Source organism: Macrobrachium nipponense, chromosome 12, assembly GCF_015104395.2.
Source record: "Macrobrachium nipponense isolate FS-2020 chromosome 12, ASM1510439v2, whole genome shotgun sequence".
In the NCBI taxonomy this organism is placed as follows: domain Eukaryota; kingdom Metazoa; phylum Arthropoda; class Malacostraca; order Decapoda; family Palaemonidae; genus Macrobrachium; species Macrobrachium nipponense.
Genome location: NC_087205.1, coordinates 85035789 through 85056427, shown reverse-complemented (window position 1 = coordinate 85056427; position 20639 = coordinate 85035789). Strand labels below are relative to the sequence as shown.

The 20639-nt window shown below is 36.2% G+C and overlaps 1 protein-coding gene across 3 annotated transcripts in view; it reads right to left on the bottom strand.

The window, feature by feature from the left end:
* Positions 1-20639, bottom strand: part of LOC135224628 (uncharacterized) — a 192763-nt gene that overhangs the window by 79287 nt on the left and 92837 nt on the right. For all 3 annotated transcript variants that reach the window (XM_064263827.1, XM_064263826.1, XM_064263828.1), the window contains exon 4: positions 19715-19818. In XM_064263827.1, coding sequence (XP_064119897.1) covers positions 19715-19747 — 33 coding nt within the window. In that variant the 5' untranslated portion in view covers positions 19748-19818. The remainder of the gene's footprint in view (positions 1-19714; positions 19819-20639) is intronic.

Below are 20639 nucleotides of genomic sequence, written 5' to 3'. Positions count from 1 at the left end.
CCACCCCCCCTACCCCCTGGCAGCCCTTCGAGCGCCCCGAGGGGTGGCGCGCCCCACAGGTTGGAAACCACTGTCTTAGCGGATCAATCAAACACGTTGCGAGACATTCAACACTAAACACCTTAAACATTCATAAAAATGCTTTCAAAAGAATACAAAAGTCAAAATATCCGAAAAGATCAAACTCATGATAAATTCTCCCGATACAAAAATTAAGAATTGTGAAAAGAAAACGCAGCCATAAATCAACAAAAATACAAGTCTAGTAACAGAAAATAACATGAACAAAGAACATGGCCTTAACAATCAGCATTGTTTAATAGAGAGATAATGCATGAGAAAAATATTACTCTCTGTAACAAATTTAGAACAAGTTTAGTAGGTATTTGTTACACGCTCTAAAAAAAATCGTTCAAATATATTACCTTTCTTTAGAAATCAATTTTCTTCTCTGTTCGCTGTCTGATAGCAATGATACTCTTCCGCGCAACAATTTGTCAGGAAATTCTCTTCAAAATAATTTCCTGACACGTACACCTACTTACTGAACTCAAATAATTATCCACATTAACAAGAAATACATAAGAGAATTCATAAGTACGAGAGTTGTTTCGTTCCTTTATGTAATTAACTTCCATATACATACAAATCACGATCCTTTCATTTTTTTTGGGGCAGGTCAAAAAAAAAACAAAAAGGGGCCTCTTTTTTTTCCCCGCCCCCCCCCCGTAAAAAACAAAAGTGGGCTCTCAATGAAAGTCCAAATTTCGCATGGGAACCCGTGTAAGAAAAACAAGCCTAATTGAAGGAAGGTCTAAAGAAATATTCTGCAGAGATTTCTAAAGCCTTTAATATTCACCAGTGCATGAAACTTGCTTCACTTTCTGCTATGCGCAGTATTAATATAGAGGAACAATTAGTCAGACCAGGGGGACCTCGACCGCAAAATGAACAAATAACACTCAGAAAGAAACTGCCTCGTAAAGCCAAGCTTGTCTTTCTTTTCCGTAAAAAAAATTTGTCATGTTTGTGTCTTGGCGCAGGGGTCTATTTTTGATTAGCGCTTTTCACGCTATAGATTTGTTTTATTTTTGTTTCATAATGGGTATTATTAATTATTTCCATGAATGAAAACAAATTTTTAGGATACTGCCAAACATCAGCTGACAATAAATTATCCCAGCACTGCAAGGTTATTAAGGCTCCTACACAAGCACAATTTTTTTTTCTTTTTAGATCAAGAGGTACACTGTTAATGCCACCGGAATGATAAAGTTCAAAAGAAAACCAATGGAGTCACGCACCAACCACTTATTTTTTTTTATCAGCTACCGCGGGCAGGTATCTGTGTTAAATTGAGCGCGAACGCAACTGTTCTTTACGTAATTATTTCATTAACTACGATCTGGGCGTTTGTTTCTGTAACTAATAACTATCAAAGCTCTTCCTGTTCCTGAAGCTTTGGTTCAATTGACCTACGATTTTCACAGATCGATTATTTGATTAAGCATAACCCCAAAGCTCTCCTTTGTGTCAATCGATTTGATCGGAAGTTATATAGCTCCTTCTGAAGCGGATTATTTAATCAGAGTTATTAAGACGTCATTCTCATGATTAATCCTTTAAAAAGTCCTCTGGAAACTTTCTTGAATTAGTTCATTAGATACAGGCTTTCTGGTTTATTTATTCTTCAAGTTGATTGGCTACTCGTCTCAACCTTTGCTTCAACGTGATAATATGGTTCATCCTTTTCCTTACCTCACAGATAATATTACTCATGCAATTAAATGCTTACATTAACTAAAAGGTGACTGTGATGATAGTCTAAATGTTGTCTGTTCTCAGGATCTGAAATTTGTGGCCTACCTAGAATTAACAAAAAATGACATCACAAACTGCTCAGTACAATGTGCCAATATTCGAAACCACATCACAAAACATGACCACACAAAAGCAGAAAAAACCAAAGCACTTGAAATATATCGGAAGATTGTTATAAAAACCAATATAGTAAACAAAAACTCTCCTTACAAAAATGAGAAAAACTGAACCACTACTGACTGCACTTAAACTTTTTGTAAAATTCTCAGCACTCAGTATTGGGTTCAACTACAGTCACGTTCGTCGTAGACAGACATCACCTTGTTAATCCTAAAAACAAGAACGGTAGAGCAAAAAAATAATCGGTCTCTCATGCAATCATACTCTTAGTTACGGCACCTAAAATGCACCAGATGCTACTTACAGTGGGGGGAGGGAGACACACACACACACACACACACACACACACAGAAAGTCGTTGTACCCAAAGTGTTAATGATGACGAGTCAGATGGTCAAGTGAAAAACGCAGCTTAGGCAGCGGCCGTGGTGGTTTCTCTTTCTCTCTCTCTTGCACTAAAGATAAACAGTTTCCCTTCAGTAAAGCACAAGAGTATCCCTGGCCTCTTACTTTCTATACTTAAACAGCTCGACATTAGTCCGGCGATTACGCTATCTGCAAAGCTAATAACACTCGCAAGCAACACTTTCTACTTCTCTCGCTCCTCCGCGCTTTCTTCACTTCGTTTTTATATGGCGCAGTTTCTTGTTGTTTCGTGTCTTTATTTTTTTTAATCTCAGATAGTAGTTAAGTGTCCCTACAGTTTTTGTCCAATGTTTCACGAAAAGGAAAGCTTGTTTCCCACAAAGATGAAATGATTTGACATGTAAATTGTTGAACACAAGATTAAAGAATTTCAGTGACCTCACTGACCGAGTATGAACAAGATTGAAGATTTTATACGATATCACTGGTTATCCACTAGACTGGGAGTATTTCAATGATGTAAGTGGTGGATCTTATTTTCTGATATAAGAGCCGATGAGACAGGCAATCTATTGCATTACCAAGAGCAGGCTTCTGAAGAAACACAACTTCCATTCAAATCATATCACCTTTCTGGGCAATTTTGGTTTCATTCAATTTCTATGACATTATGACTTATTCCGACCACACCTTAGCATCATTCAACGTGACCTTTTATCTTTTCCACCGTAACCTTATATTTCATAACCTAGCTGAACTTTAACCTAAAATTTAACGCAATTTTAGATATAAAAAAATAACTTAATCTGACCTTTAATCTCGCGACTTGATCTTACATCTAACCCAATTTTAAGTCTCAATAACATATGCTATCCTTATATCATGCAGCCTAAACCCGTATCTCACAAAAAAAACCTAATTTTACCTAACCTAACCCAGCCACATATACCCAAATAAAAAAAATGATGGTTTACGAGGAAGCCAAACTATTATACTATAATCTAGTGGCCACTGTTTTTATCTTATTCTCTATCAATGTGTCTTCTTGTATAGCCTCTCAAGTGCTTTTCATATCTTTTAATACTACTTTTTTTTGATGAAATTAATTAAACCTTCAGGAACTAATCGTAATAATAAGCTTTAGGATTGATTGTTAAAAAAAATATTTACGTTCCAATAAATGTCATCGACATCATGATCATTTCCCTATTTGTACCTGCATATAACGCTAATGGCCAAGTCTCGGCGAAAAGGGTCTATAAGCTACTTTATATATATATATATATATATATATATATATATATATATATATATATATATATATATATATATATATATATAGTATAGGGCGATATATATATAAATAATAGATATATATGTCGCCCGTATATGTGTTCTAAACTCTTCTTCCTCTCTATGAACGTTCCTTCACTGTTTAGGAGGTCTTTTCTTTTTTATGACGGCAGGTCAACAGTCCAACTGCGTCTTAGTTAACAAAAATTACATAGAGCAAGACTGCAAGTATTACCGTTAGAGTTCGCAGATAATGTTGTCACACGTAACCCTCTCAAGAATTTTTTTTTTATCCAAACTTAACTTTCAAGTCCATTGTCGCGCTGACGGCAGGATATACAGGAAACTAAAGTTGATTAGGACACACACATGAAATTCGGTAATTAATAAAGAAAATTAGTTTCAGAGTTAAACTTCTCTTTCAAACTACTTCACCTTGTAAAACATCTCGGCACTTGAGCCAGGTGTGAGCTGCACTGGTCAAAACATAGTCTCATACACCAGAATGAGTGAAATCCTTTTGATAGGGTTGAAGAAAAAACAATTACGCACTCTAGACAAAATTTCTAGTTACAAACGTATAGAGTCTTGGCACAGATACAGACGGGTTCCTGTATTTCGAGAATAATCTTTTCATTACTATATTATAAATCAATAAATGAATTAATATGATTATGACACTCACATGACTTACACGGAAACACACTTTACCTACCGTATAAAATTTATTCTAAACATATTTCCACGAAAATTCATCAAGCCGCTGGTTTTAGGAAGTTGGCAGAATATAACAAAAAGCCCCGTTAATATTACAGTTTTCGGTTATTCAACAAATATATTCTTGCGCTCTATCACCATCAATAAAAACAAAAATTTTCAAGGTTGGAAGTAATCATGACATCAAAACATAAGCAAATTATCACACAGATTGTGTGTGTGTGTGTGTGTGTGTGTGTGAGAGAGAGAGAGAGAGAGAGAGAGAGAGAGAGAGAGAGAGAGAGAGAGAGAGAGAGAGAGAGAGAGAGAGTACCATAATGTAGTGGGTAAAGACTAGCCTTCAAGAACCGCAGCCCAAAATATTTGCTAATAGTGTTTGAATGTATGTATGCATGCATGTATACATATATATATATGTGTATTATATATATATATATATATATATATATATATATATATATATATATAGATATATATATATATATATGTGTGTGTGTGTGTGTGTGTGTGTGTGCGCGTATGTGTGTGTGTCTTCGAAAGCTTGCACATAGTAGATTAACGAATAACGACTTACTAAAGTCTAACACGAGTATTATATATTATATATATTATATATATATATATATATATATATATATATTTATAAATATATATATGTATATTATATATATATATATATATATATATATATATAACATATATATATATTATGTTTGTGTGTTGGAGTGTGAGTGTGTGTTGTGCTGCGTGTGCGTGTGTGTGTATGGCGCTAGTCTGAATGTCTTCCATTTTCGACCGTAACTGTCTCGGTCAAAGTCTAGTTGAGCCAGTAAAAGCCCATTCTATATTCTTCTGCCGTCTTTGTCTCCTCCGAATCATTATCTCCACGTTATCTTCAACTCACTATGCGTGCTAACTGGGTCTATTCTGCCCCTCGAGAACAAATTGTAATTTTACTGTAGGGGGTCTTCCATTCAATGCAGAACAGAGAAATCTACTAATCTTGTGTTCACGTATTATTCCAGACAATGGCCATACGAACTATGGGCATATCTTGCGCTTCGCTACAAGAATACCTTTAAGTTACGGACCCAACCGAAGTAGTATAGACCCTGATATTCCATACCTCCCCTGTCTCACTGAAGCTTTGTTTTTAAGTCAAACCAAGCACGAATCTACTTGGTTTTCTAAATACATATAGCTAATACTGCCACTGGTGATACTACTTTCACTGCTAATATTCATTTATATATAGTATATCTCTCATATATATATCTATATATATATACATATATATATATCTAATAATATATATCATTATTATATAATAACCATTACATTATGTATGATTAGTAGAAGTTAATAACACACGCTCACGTTTATGGAACAGAAATTGAATTTCTGAAGCCAGGTTCATTCAATTGAAAGACAAGGGCGCTACCAATTGAACCACACAAGTCATAGAAGAAGAAGATGGTACCTAAGTACCACTGTACTCTGAGTATATTATATATATATATATATACAAAGTAGACCCTTGGACTCACGAACGCATTGACCCACGTACAAACTCGATCCCCGACCAAAATTTATAGGTAAAAATTTCACCCTTGACCTACGAACTAACTTTGAGATACGAACAAAAAAAAATGCCGGAAAATAAAAATTCTGTTTGGGTCATGAACTAATTTTGAGACATAGAACATTTGAAAAATGCTGGAAAATTTCTGGAAAAATAAACAATTCCACTTTTGTTTCACAAAACTAATTTTTAGACACAAACATTTTGAAAAATGCGCGAAATCGCCCAGCACACGTGAGAGCGTTTGAGTTGCCATGGAAGGCAGCCATCCTCCAGCCGCCCACGCACGGCGTCACCACGCATCGCTCTTTGTCTCATCTCATTGTGTACAAGACGTTCGTCAATTCTCTTAGCATTTTTTTGCGCTAAAAACTTGTGATTTCTTCATAATGGGCCCTAAGAAAGTGAAGAGTGGTGGTGAAAGTAAGAAAGTGAAGAGTGATGGTGAGAAGAGGGTGCAGAGGAAGATAACCATTGAAATAAAGAAAGAAATTATAGAAAAGTTTGAACGTGGTGTTCGCGTGACCGATATCGCAAGTGATGTGATAAAAGCCGCATTGGAAAAGTGGAATATGTGTCCAGTGCTTCCTTGAATTGCATCATCCGGACAAAATTGTTACGACAGGATCGTGAATATGCTCAATGAAAATTTAATGAGCCATTTCAGAAAAGTTATGCAAGGAAGGAAAAAGGCACAGACATTGGATAAGTTTGTGATTAAAACGTTCACCAAAAAAAAACCTAGAAGAGTTTATCTCCGGAAACGAGAATCTCCCCGACCTGGATGGGAGGGTCTCCTTCCGCACAATAACCTCCTCCCCCCACCCCACCACCCTCCTCTTCTCTCGTCCGTCAAGCCAGAAGTCTTCTGCCAGTCATAGTAAGTGTTTCACTTTACAAAACGTTTTTTATAGTGTTAGTTTTACCATAATTATATTTTATTAGTTATATATTTTAAGGTTTTTACACTGACTTTTATTTCATTATCTGTGTAATAAATAAGGCAAAATATACTAAGTATTATATTGGTCGTAGGGGGTCGAGAACTCAAATTTAATAGATTATTCCCGAATTAAACGCTTAAATGGGGAAACAAAACTTAGCTCGAGTCACGCCCAACAATTTGGAACGACGACCAAGGTCCTAGGAAACGAGGTGTTCGTGAGTCAAGGGTTCTACTGATATATATATACTTATTTATAAAGGTATATATATAATGTGTGGTGTGTGTGTGTGTGTGTGTGTGTGTGTGTATCGTTACAACCAACCTCAAAAAAACAAAGGCATTATTTCAATTAACTACGCAGCAAACGACCATGACACAACGCCATCCATCCATCCACAAGGGAGGAAGAAGGCAATGACAACAATCCCGAGCTGCAACGAAATTCACCCCAGCAGGCTCATGCCGAACACCTGTCGCGGCACCATTATTTTCTAAACCATTGTAAACATAACTCCGACTACGAAAGACCCATTAGGGCCCGTTCGAACTAAACATATGCTCCCAAATATCGAGCCTTAGTTTGCGTTCTTCTCAATTCTGTCTGACGTCCGGATCGAGTGTGAGAATTGATTTGCTTTTTTTTCTAGTTTTTCATGTAAAATGAAACTACTGAGATGGCTATTTGTCCGCCCGTCCGCACTTTTTCTGCCCGCCTTCAGGCTCGGATCTTAAAAACTACAGAGGCTAGAGGGCTGCAAATTGAAATGTTAATCATCCACCCTCCAATCATCAAACATACCAAAATACAGCCCTCTACCCTCAGTAATTTTATTTCATTTAAGGTTAAAGTTTGCCATGATCATGCGTCTGGCATCTATAGCACACAGGTCACTACAGGGCCGTGACTGCGAGTTTCATACATCTTTATACGCTCTACAGAAAACTCGATTGCGCCAAAGAAACTTCAGCGCATTTGGGATTTCTTATGCTTTTCCCGTACGGTCCTCAAGGTTAGCGAGTCGGGATTACTTTTACAATTCTCTCTTCATTCTAAAGAAGGAATGTGAATGATAACTTTATAAGATTATGTTTTTACGTATAATCTTTTTTTTTCTGCTACGATTCCATGCAAAAAAACTATGTTACTTCTGCTCTCTTTTGGGTCAAATTAATTGTTCATGCTTGCATGAAAATGAGAACTGAATGAGAATAACAGTTTTCGAAAATATTATACGATGTTTCTTCTTGATGTTCTAAATCTAGAGAAAATGATTATGTGAATATATGTATATATAATGTTTTATGTATGAATGCATATATATTATATATATATATATATATATTATATATATATATATATATATATATATATATATTAGTATACGAATATATATATATATATATATATATATATATAATATATATATATATATATATATATATATATATATCGCATCATATCCAAATGGATGAGAAAAATCTATTATGCTTCAATAGACCTAAACTCACATGTAAAAGAAAGGTTTACCAAAAGGTCACTTACGTACGAAGTAAGAAAAAAAAGGGGGGGGGGGGAATTTTATTAAAATTGGATTGTATAACTGGAATAATTTTTGAAAATATTCTAGAGTGAAAATACCTGAAAATAGAAAAAAATATATATTATATAAATGAAAATATCGACAAATGTTTAAATAAATAGCAATTAGGTAACGAAGAAAAGATGAAACACGGTGGAGAAAATAAAAAGAAACAGCACGAATGAAAAACAAAAGAAATGAGGAAATACACACAGGAAAACAAAGGAACCCACCAAAACACAAAAGAATGTGAACCAGGGATGAAAAAGAGAGAAAAAATAAACAACCAAAATGCAAAATAGAGGAAAAAAAATAAGAGGAAACCACTTTAAAAAAATAAAATAGACACCACACTCAGGAGGAAAAAGAAAACAGAAAAAAAAACCAACAGAAAACTAAAATGAAAGAAAGTCACAAAAGAAATATAAAAGAGCAAAACACCGCAAGGATAAAAAAAAAACCGTAAACAAAACTTACGGAAGTAAGAGAGGAAGGGAAAAATATGAAGCTGATATCACCAAACCCGATTTATTTTCCCAAGCGGCCGCAAACATCCGGTCACAGGCTGCCGTGCGATGACACCTCAGTGTTTTCAAGCTGTGACTACGCACAAATTTACGTAAGACTTCGCTGCAGTTATGGAATACCAGTAAACATTCATGTGACAGGGAAGAAAGAGAACATGATTCTTATTTAACAATAATCCGTAAAATATATCATACATGAAATATATATATATATATATATATATATATATAATATATATATATATATATATATGTAATATACATCATATATATATACACTCATAATATATACTATATATACGTGTATATATATATATATATATATATACTATATATATATATATATATATATATATATATAAATATTAATTTTTTTTGTGTATATATGTATATAACATATATATGCATACATCGAGCTACATTTTAATATCCAATTCGCCCTACCCTCGGAAATTAAATATGTTTTTCAAATAATTATTAACCGAAGGAGAATTTTTTAGTCGATAAGAAATTTGTCGGCTCACGTCGCGAACCATCGAACCCAACAAATTCAGGACGCACAGTGAAGCCTTAATGTATATATATATATATTCATTTTCGATTAATCTTGAATAAGAATCCTTTTTCCCTTCTAAGAAATAGTACCTAGAATTCTACCGGGAATCTGTCTCTTGTACTAGAGATATTTAACAGACATACAATCAATTTTACGATAAATGATGTAATATTTTTGTGAACGAGAAAACTATATATATAAATAAATATATATATACTTATATATAATATATTATATACGTATGTATATATATATGTATACACACCACACACACACACACACACATATATATATATATATATTATATATATATATATATATATAAATATTACATATATATATATAGAAAGAAAGAAAGAGAGAGAGAGAGAGAGAGAGAGAGAGAGAGAGTCATTCACGTTAACAGTTTTCTAGTTCACAAAAAACATATTACATCTTTATCAAACGCAAATATCATTCTACGTCTGTTAAATATCTGTAGGACAAGAAGCAGATTCCCGATAATATTCCAGGTATTTCTTAGAAGCTGAAAGATGACGAGTCAGCCAGTCATACTAAAATCAGTTTTTTTCACGAACTTATCTGACTGATCACAGAGAAGCCAATTTTTTTCTAGTATGGAACAATCCAAGGAAGCGATATAGTAGTGACTGACGATAACAAAATAAATATTAACACACTTGGCTTTTCAAAGAGGAGGGTATCGTCGACCTTTTCGGACACAGATGATAGAATGAAAATGATGCAAGAAAGCCTTGACATACAGCTACATAGCGCAGAATTAATATATAAAATCAGCCATTTGATTCTGTTGCTGCTGCAGGTGCATTTAGTGCACGAAAACACCCTGCAAACATCCTTTAGCATTGCTTCAAGTGAACCACAATGAAGGCACTACCCCTCAATAGAAAGAGACCTTGTAATGGTTGGTAGCAGCAGTAAGAGTTTTACTAAGGCTGCTGTTATTATCTTCGATTTAGCTCAAAAGTTAGTATGCGTTGGACAGGATTTAAGCTTCTGCAATATTAACAAAATAATCTATGAAATATATTTACAAATCGGGATCTAGAGCCAATAATACCTAATATTAAGTTTGATGACCTTGACCATGAATTCATCCCAAGGTTTCCAAAAAACTATTAAGTTTGATGACTTTGTCTTTCGTCCCAAGGTTTCCAAAAACTCATCACTTCATGCACATAATAGCCCACATAAATGACAGCAAAAATTACATTGATTGACTGCTTACGGTATACAACAAACCTCATAACAGAACCCACCCTTTGACCTTGACCTCTACTACTCAAAAAAAAAAAAAACTCACCAGGTGCTGGTAATTAGCTTTAGTTTCGGTAAAAAAAAAAATTCTTAACACGTTAAGGATCTCGTGACGTCATGTTCTCTCTCCCTTTTTATAAGAAAGGTGTTTTTTTGGGAAAAACAATATGGAAGCAAAATGAAAATAATAGCAGCCCTGATAATGGACTGTGATGAAAGAAGGAGCGATGGCACAAAATGCTGCAATGTAGAGACAGAAAACAGGCCCGAGCCTAAGGAAATGCAAAGGTGAAAAATGACAGACCACGGAACGAATTTATTGCAAATAAAAATGAACACAATATGTTAGCTACAGACTTGTAACAGCAACACCCACGTCCGGAGGCCAGGAAGTAAGATACAGTAGATGTTATAGGAAGCCCTTCGATAAGAATAGCAGGCGAACCGCAAGTGAGGAGGAGTAGGAGGAGGAGGAGGAGCAGAACTCCAGTTGGGAGCAGAGAGAAGAGGCAGAGCCGCAGAGGCGAGGAGGCGCTTGTCTCGATATAAAGTTCAGTAGGCGTGATACCGACTCCTATCTGATAATTATCGTCGTCCCCGACCACTTTGCCACTGGCGCCACCAGTCACAAGACCTTACTTAATACTTGTTGGTTGTCCTGCAATAGTTAGGCATTCCTTGTGCACGGACCTGACCAAAAGTATGAACTATAGAATTAAATATGGAAAGGATACTAGCTTCCGACAAAAAAAAATAATAGGAATTTATAAATGATTATAAACACACATGAATATATATATATATGTATATATATATATATATATATATATATATATATATATATATATATATATACACATAAACACTCTCTCTCACGCAAACACGACACACAGCACACACACACACACACGAACACACACACATATATATATATATATATATATTATATATATATATATATATATATATATATGTGTTATATATATTATATATTATATAATGCATAATTCCAGATATATCTGACAGACTAACCCATATACAGGATTTTGCATTTTATACAAGTAATAATCAGATATGAAATCCGTGGGTGCTTAAAAGCCATAGAAGATACTGGTGATATTTTTATCAACTAATGTATACTAATGCTGAATGGATTATTTATGATTATTATTAATAATACAATAAATAATAATAATAATGGCGCCGCGGCAGAGTGGGTTAGGTCGTCAATGGACTGGTTAAGTTAAGCAACATTGGGGTTTGGTCAGTCGTTGGATGGGTGACCGCTCTCCTCGGCGTTGATTCCTTGGGAAAGGATCTTTACCATAATTTCCTCAGTCTACTCAGCTGTAAATGAGTACCTATCCCTGATGGGGTAGGGTCCAGACTATGGGTTAAATAGCAAAACTCAGCAATGATGGAAAGAAATGAAGGAATAAACGACAACGACGTAAATGGAACCTCTGGCAACAGAGGAGCTTCGTCCGGCAACCAGGTATTCAATCCAATTGAAGAGGAAGACGGTCAGGTACTTGGAGGTCGTCATCCAACAACTGACCACCACAACGACAGTAACCAACAGCCTGAGATTGGAGTTACAGAAGCAAAAAAGGAAGAAATGAATCAAAAAGCAGAAGGGAAAAATAGGAACAAATTATGGGATGGATGCTACATTCAGAAGCAACCCGATGGAGAGAGGATATAGAAGAAGGTTGGTCAGCATCTGGAATGGAGAGAATAACACCCCAAACAGAGCAGAGGCTGGCAGACCAAGTAAGGAACATAAGAAAAAGAACTGGCTCTCCCCAACAGAAAGAGAAGAAACTGTAAAGGGAAATGTCACACGACAACGAATTACACGAAGACGAACTGAGAGACGATGCCACAGAAGACGACAGGGATGATGAGGTATCAAACAACGACTCACGAAGAAACACCGACGAAGTAACAGAGAGGACGGAATGGGTAGAATGGATGGAGCCAGATACAGAGAGAACAAAGATCCCCTCCATAAAAGCCTACAACACCAAGAAATTAAGGCAGAAAACAAGTGAGGTCAATGAAATAATGGGCATAATACACACCACCAGTATCACAGAAAACAAATACTTGGCATATGCAGGAGCAAGTTTAGTAGCAGAACTGATGGGAATTCGAACACCCAACACCACCAGCACAACCAACCCAACAGAAACCAAACAAAACAGCAACCTCCTTGGAAAAGGCGCCCTGGAAAAGCAAATCATGGTGATGAGATCTGACTTGAGTAAACTGAAAGAGATGGCAGAAAAAAGGCTAAGAAGCAAGAAAACAAGGGAGGAACTCAACGAGAAATACAAAGTACAAGAGAGGGGACCAAACAACACGATAGAAGATGTAAAACAGAGGCTTAAGGCCAAAGCACACAAGATCCAACGGTACATGAACAGGAATAAGGGATACCAACAGAACAAACTATTCGGAACCAACCCGAAAAAGACTATACAGCCAACTAAGAGGGGAAGACAACCACCAAGAAATTCCTGAAGCCGAACCAAGTAAGAGACTCTGGGAAAACATATGGAGCAATCCGGTATCACACAACAAACATGCAACATGGCTCCAGGAAGTCAAGGAAGAAGAAACAGGGAGAATAAAAAAAACAAAGATTCACAGAGATCACGACAGACACAGTCAGACACCAACTAAAGAAAATGCCAAACTGGAAAGCCCCAGGTCCCGATGAAGTCCATGGATACTGGCTCAAAAACTTCAAGGCCCTACACCCACGAATAGCAGAACCACTCCAGCATCGTATCTCAAATCACCATGCACCCAAATGGATGACCACAGGAAGAACATCCTTAGTACAAAAAGACAAGAGTAAGGGAAATATAGCCAGTAACTACAGGCCTATCACCTGCCTGCCAATAATGTGGAAGTTACTAACAGGTATCATCAGTGAAAGGCTATACAATTACCTAGAGGAGACAAACACCATCCCCCACCAACAGAAAGGCTGCAGAAGGAAGTGTAGGGGCACAAAAGACCAGCTCCTGATAGACAAAATGGTAATGAAGAACAGTAGAAGAAGGAAAACCAACCTAAGCATGGCATGGATAAACTATAAGAAAGCCTTCGACATGATACCACACACATGGCTAACAGAATGCCTGAAAATATATGGGGCAGAGGAAAACACCATCAGCTTCCTCAAAAATACAATGCGCAACTGGAATATAATACTTACAAGCTCTGGAATAAGACTAGCAGAGGTTAATATCATGAGAGAGATCTTACAGGTATCATCAGTGAAAGGCTATACAATTACCTAGAGGAGACAAACACCATCCCCCACCAACAGAAAGGCTGCAGAAGGAAGTGTAGGGGCACAAAAGACCAGCTCCTGATAGACAAAATGGTAATGAAGAACAGTAGAAGAAGGAAAACCAACCTAAGCATGGCATGGATAGACTATAAGAAAGCCTTCGACATGATACCACACACATGGCTAATAGAATGCCTGAAAATATATGGGGCAGAGGAAAAACAACATCAGCTTCCAAAAATACAATGCGCACTGGAATACAATACTTACAAGCTCTGGAATAAGACTAGCAGAGGTGAATATCAGGAGAGGGATCTTCCAGGGCGACTCACTGTCCCCACTACTCTTCGTAGTAGCCATGATTCCCATGACAAAAGTACTACAGAAGATGGATGCCGGGTACCAACTCAAGAAAAGAGGCAACAGAATCAACCATCTGATGTTCATGGACGACATCAAGCTGTATGGTAAGAGCATCAAGGAAATAGATACCCTAATCCAGACTGTAAGGATTGTATCTGGGGACATCAGGATGGAGTTTGGAATAGAAAAATGCGCCTTAGTCAACATACAAAAAGGCAAAGTAACAAGAACTGAAGGGATAAAGCTACCAGATGGGAGCAACATCAAACACATAGATGAGACAGGATACAAATACCTGGGAATAATGGAAGGAGGGGATATAAAACACCAAGAGATGTAAGGACACGATCAAGGAAAGAATATATGCAGAGACTCAAGGCGATACTCAAGTCAAAACTCAACGCCGGAAATATGATAAAAGCCATAAACACATGGGCAGTGCCAGTAATCAGATACAGCGCAGGAATAGTGGAATGGACGAAGGCAGAACTTCGCTGCATAGACCAGAAAACCAGGAAACATATAACAATACACAGAGCACTACACCCAAGAGCAAATACGGACAGACTATACATAAAACGAAAGGAAGGAGAGAGAGGACTACTGAGTATAGAGGACTGCGTCAACATCGAGAACAGAGCACTGGGGCAATATCTGAAAACCAGTGAAGACGAGTGGCTAAAGAGTGCATGGGAAGAAGGACTAATAAAAGTAGACGAAGACCCAGAAATATACAGAGACAGGAGAATAACAGACAGAACAGAGGACTGGCACAACAAGCCAATGCACGGACAATACATGAGACAGACTAAAGAACTAGCCAGCGATGACACATGGCAATGGCTACAGAGGGGAGAGCTAAAGAAGGAAACTGAAGGAATGATAAAACAGCGGACAAGATCAGGCCCTAAGAACCAGCTATGTTCAAAGACGATAGACGGAAATAACATCTTTCCCATATGTAGGAAGTGCAATACGAAAAATGAAACCATAAACCACATAGCAAGCGAATGCCCGGCACTTGCACAGAACCAGTACAAAAAGAGGCATGATTCAGTGGCAAAAGCCCTCCACTGGAGCCTGTGCAAGAAACATCAGCTACCTTGCAGTAATAAGTGGTACGAGCACCAACCTCAGGAAGTGATAGAAAACGATCAGGCAAAGATCCTCTGGGACTATGGTATCAGAACGGATAGGGTGATACGTGCAAATAGACCAGACGTGACGTTGATTGACAAAGTCAAGAAGAAAGTATCACTCATTGATGTCGCAATACCATGGGACACCAGAGTTGAAGAGAAACAGAGGGAAAAAAATGGATAAGTATCAAGATCTGAAAATATAAATAAGGAGGATATGGGATATGCCAGTGGAAATCGTACCCATAATCATAGGAGCACTAGGCACGATCCCAAGATCCCTGAAAAGGAATCTAGAAAAACTAGAGGCTGAAGTAGCTCCAGGACTCATGCAGAAGAGTGTGATCCTGGAAACGGCGCACATAGTAAGAAAAGTGATGGACTCCTAAGGAGGCAGGATGCCCACACTATAAATACCACCCAGTCGAATTGGAGGACTGTGATAGAGAAAAAAATAATAATAATATATATTATTATTATTATTATTATTATTATTATTATTATTATTATTATTATTATTCTTATTATTATTGTTAGATTATTATTATTATTAATTAGAATGACAAACTGATGTACCTCATAAATATTGTTCTGTTTTTTTTTTTATTGTTCAAAAACTCATAAGATTTATAAAACAAACTTTCAAAACCTCTATGTAAAAATTCATTCAGACATTATGTTAGGCCATTATTCTCTCGTAAATTCACCTTGAATGCGAAACCACATTGTTTGTGGTGAAAACGGCGAAAAATGACGTGTTAATCACTACATTTTACCTTCTAAGGTTTCTCTTTGTAAAGGACATAATTATACGCATGCAAACTGTGTTACAGTAATTCGTCTATCAAAAAATATTACATAATTGTGGCATTACGCGACTTTCTGCTAGAACGTTATGAAATATTACTTTCTTATTTTATTCTTTTTTCTTCTTTATTTATTTATTTTCATTTTGCTTTTATTTTTTTGCAAACATTCTCGCATGTTACACAATATCGAAAAAGGAATTCGACAGGATTACGTTGCTAGACTTTAGTTCCTACGGTAAGAGAGGACACGTCGTTCGCAGTCTCATCTTCATATTCAATTTTTCTATTTTTTTCATTCTGTTACTAGAATGGAGACCCATATTCATGGCTCAACTAATAACTGATAGCTTCTTTCAGATTTCCTATTATATTCAGTCATATCTTTCAAATGAACACCATATTCTTTGAAAGCGTGAATTTCCAGTCAATAGCCCCTGCAGTCTTGTTCTATATGAATAGGGGTTCATCTTCTGAATAATAATAATAACTATTCAAGAGGCTTCCATGGCCTTTCAAACTGTGTCACTGATTTATCGACCACATATGATGTGAGAGGCTTTGTCCTCCAGAGGGACAGTTCACCTTTAGCGATACTCAGTATGAACTGTCGGCTCATGTCAACAGATCTGATCTATCGTCCCTTCCATTATCTACTACTCCCTTCAGCTCTTTCCTTGTACGAATTTTGAGAGAGAGAGAGAGAGAGAGAGGAGAGAGAGAGAGAGAGAGAGAGAATAATATCAATGACCTGATTATCAAATTTTCAATTAATATATTCGGCAAGCTAAAGAAAAAGCAGATCTCACTAACTTTCACTATTGTCTCCAAAGTAAGAACAATTCGTGCTACTTTCCAATGACGTATTTTAGCCAAGTAATGCAAGCACTCAGGGCATCTTGTATTGCCCAATTGTATCAGAGGACACAAAGCAAAATGTATCACATTGCTGTGCTATTTATAATAACAATAATAATGATAATAATAATATGAGAAGCTTTTCCAACTTTCTTTCCTCATGCACCTTAAGATTTAATAAAGAATGTATGGCCGTATACTCGTGGTGTGTAACTATTAACAATTACCTCTGCACGACATCCGTGTAAAAGAAAAGCCATATATGTCGTACCTTGTGCAGCAGGCAAGTAATAATATCTGATCTGTGAAGACACAAGTTACGCAAAATATACTCTTTAATACCTGTGGGGAAATCGAGTGTTTTCATTGACTTTATTTCAATCAAAACAATCGATTTCCCCACATGTATTGATGAATGTATTTGGCGTAGCTTGTGTCTTCACAGATCAGGTATTATTCCTTGCCTACAGCAAGTAATGAAAATTAAAAAAACAACGCTCATGTGACCTTATTACAACCTCCGTAACCCAAGACGTTCGCATATGAATGAAACAACGAAAACAAAACACTGGAGACGCAGTTACAGCGTAAATCACTCTATCCAGGACTTCCAAGGTTTTCCTATCTTCCTGCCTCCTGAACCTCTTTCCGACATCGCAACATCCTCCATCCATTCCAAGTAACCAAAACATTTCAAAACAATTTGTTCCATCCTTTCAGCTGCGCTAACCTTTTAACTAATCACATGTTAGTTACTTCGAATTCTTGTTACCTCACATATCCTAGCATGAACTTCATCACAACAGTTCCAACCTTTTGTATGTCATTCGCATTCAGCATTCACAATTAAGTTTCACACACACACACAAACAAACATATATATAATAATATATATATATTATATTAATTATATATATATATATATATATATATATATATATATATATATATATATATATAATATATACATATATATCATAATAGATGATAGATACATATATATAATATATATATATCTATATATATATATATATATATATATATATATATATATATATATATATATCACTACGAATCTGCATTTTGAACCAAACAAAAACTTCGTTCAGTTTTCTTCTGAAGATTGAACAAGAAACCCACAAAATTACTGTGTATAACGTGTTTACTTATAAGTATTTACATTTTATTTTACTCAGCACTCGAGTACTTTCAGGCCCTGAAAGTACTCGAGTGTTGAGTAATATAAAATGTAAATACTTATAAGTAAACCTTTTTTTTTTTTTACTTAGCAAGTCAGTGCCTCATTGCCTCCATGAATGCGTGTACATTAATAATAACGTTTATAACCATTAATAATTCAGCAAACTGCCTCAAGATCCCAGGTGCGGGCGCGATTTGAGTGAGAGGACTACATAAACCGACCACCAATGCCACAAGGTGGATTCAGGTTGACATCGCCAATTGGTGGTGTCTGAGCGAAAGCAAAACATGGCGCTCTCTCGCAGACAAAAAGGTTCGCCTATATAGAAAAACAAATTTACATGTTGAAGTCCGCGTGCGCACGCGCAAAGGCTCATATACGGAAGAGAGAGCAGTGCAGGAGAAAGTGGTATAGGCTGGCATGAATAATCTTCTACGGGTTGCCTCAAGGGAGTATGAGAGAGAAGAGAGAGAGAGAGAGAGAGAGAGAGAGAGTGGTAACTAGCCAAGGGAATATTGTAGAGGCGTTGGAGGGGAAGAGGGGAGGACGTGGATGGGAGAAGGGACCACTTACAGGGCACAAAGGGGGAGGAGGAGGCCTCCGTAAAACGAAAGACAGATGGACGAAGATTTATAAATAGACGCAGAAAGTGGAAAAAGAGGGGAAAGGGTGGGTGTGTGTGCGTGTGTTTAAAGGTTGAAGCCTTGACCTCCTAATCCCTCAAAGTTTGGATTTCAAAGAGAGAGAACTTCCCGCATTATTTAACTTTTGTCATTGCCTGGAACGAATTTTAAGAAGCCAATGAAAATTTGGCGATTTGACTGATTAGAAACATATTACCGTGCTACAAGCCACAATCAAATTCAAAATGATTAACTAAGTTGAAGGCATTTTAACACTAAAATCATAAATCAAACTTGACTTATATCTTCCAAAAAGGAAAATAATGAACAACAGCCTACTATGATTAAGAATTGGTAAATATTTTAAACTTCCAGAAGCCATTTTGATAACTGAGTTCCAAGGAACAAGTAAAACTCTTCCGTTCTTGGTGATGATACTCCCTCATGCATGTTACGTATGCACCTCTTCAGGTAATTACGTGAGACATAAGGTTTATTATTTTTAACCATTTCGTTTAAAATAAATAAATATAAAAAAGCTAATAAATAAATAAATAAATAAATAAATAAATAATCAAACAGCGGCACTACAATTCTAGGAATTTTAAAAAATAAATAAAAAACAACATACCTCTGTTTTTACTTGGCTGCGTTTGAGTTGCATGTCTTATCGTCTATAGGACAGTGGCCCTGTCATGACGTAAGTGGAGCTTTTCGAACTTGCGTTCATCCAACCTGTGAAGATAAATCATAGAGAGAGACCGTAAGAATTATATGGGACTATCAAACTGGTCCCACTTGTTTTAGAAACTTATAACAGTTAATGACGGGCAAGCCCTTAAAAGTAAAACTCTACAAAGTTGGCGGTTACAAAAAAATAAATAAAAACATGAAAATAGCAAGGAAGGTATGACATTATGATTAAAAAATATAAAGAGTAAAACGACTTTCAGCATATTATGTTATATTATATTGAAACCATAACCATGTTTGTTAATGGAAAGAAGCAGAGGAATGCCACCCCACCCCAACACCCGCCCACAGGCCCCCTCCCTATTTCTTTTAACTATTGCATTCTCGTTTCCGCTCTCAAATTTCACCCTTGGTCAAAACTGCATAAACGTTTACTCCGATCCTTCCTCATTTGATCTTCCTTGGAATAAATACCACAACAAAAACCTGTAACAATAGAAACCATGATCTTGTTCCTTTCTGGAAGAGATATTTTCTTTACATGTAATTATTACATTACAAAAAGTTTTGTAATGCAATAATTACATAACAAAATCTTTTGTAATGTAATTATTACCGTCATAATATTGTCTCAAGTCATCACTTTTTGTCGTTGATGCAGTGTAATAAAAATTTTTCGTTAACATTACAAACAGTACCCCTACTATTACTGTTATAGCGACCAATCTTTTCATTCATAATTTTCTTTACTGCTGCAATAATATGTCGTTTAAAACGATAGGGTAACAAATTACTATGAAAGAATTCCAGCACGATAAAGACCTTCCGTCTACGACACGGAAATAACACTTAGTTAATTTTTT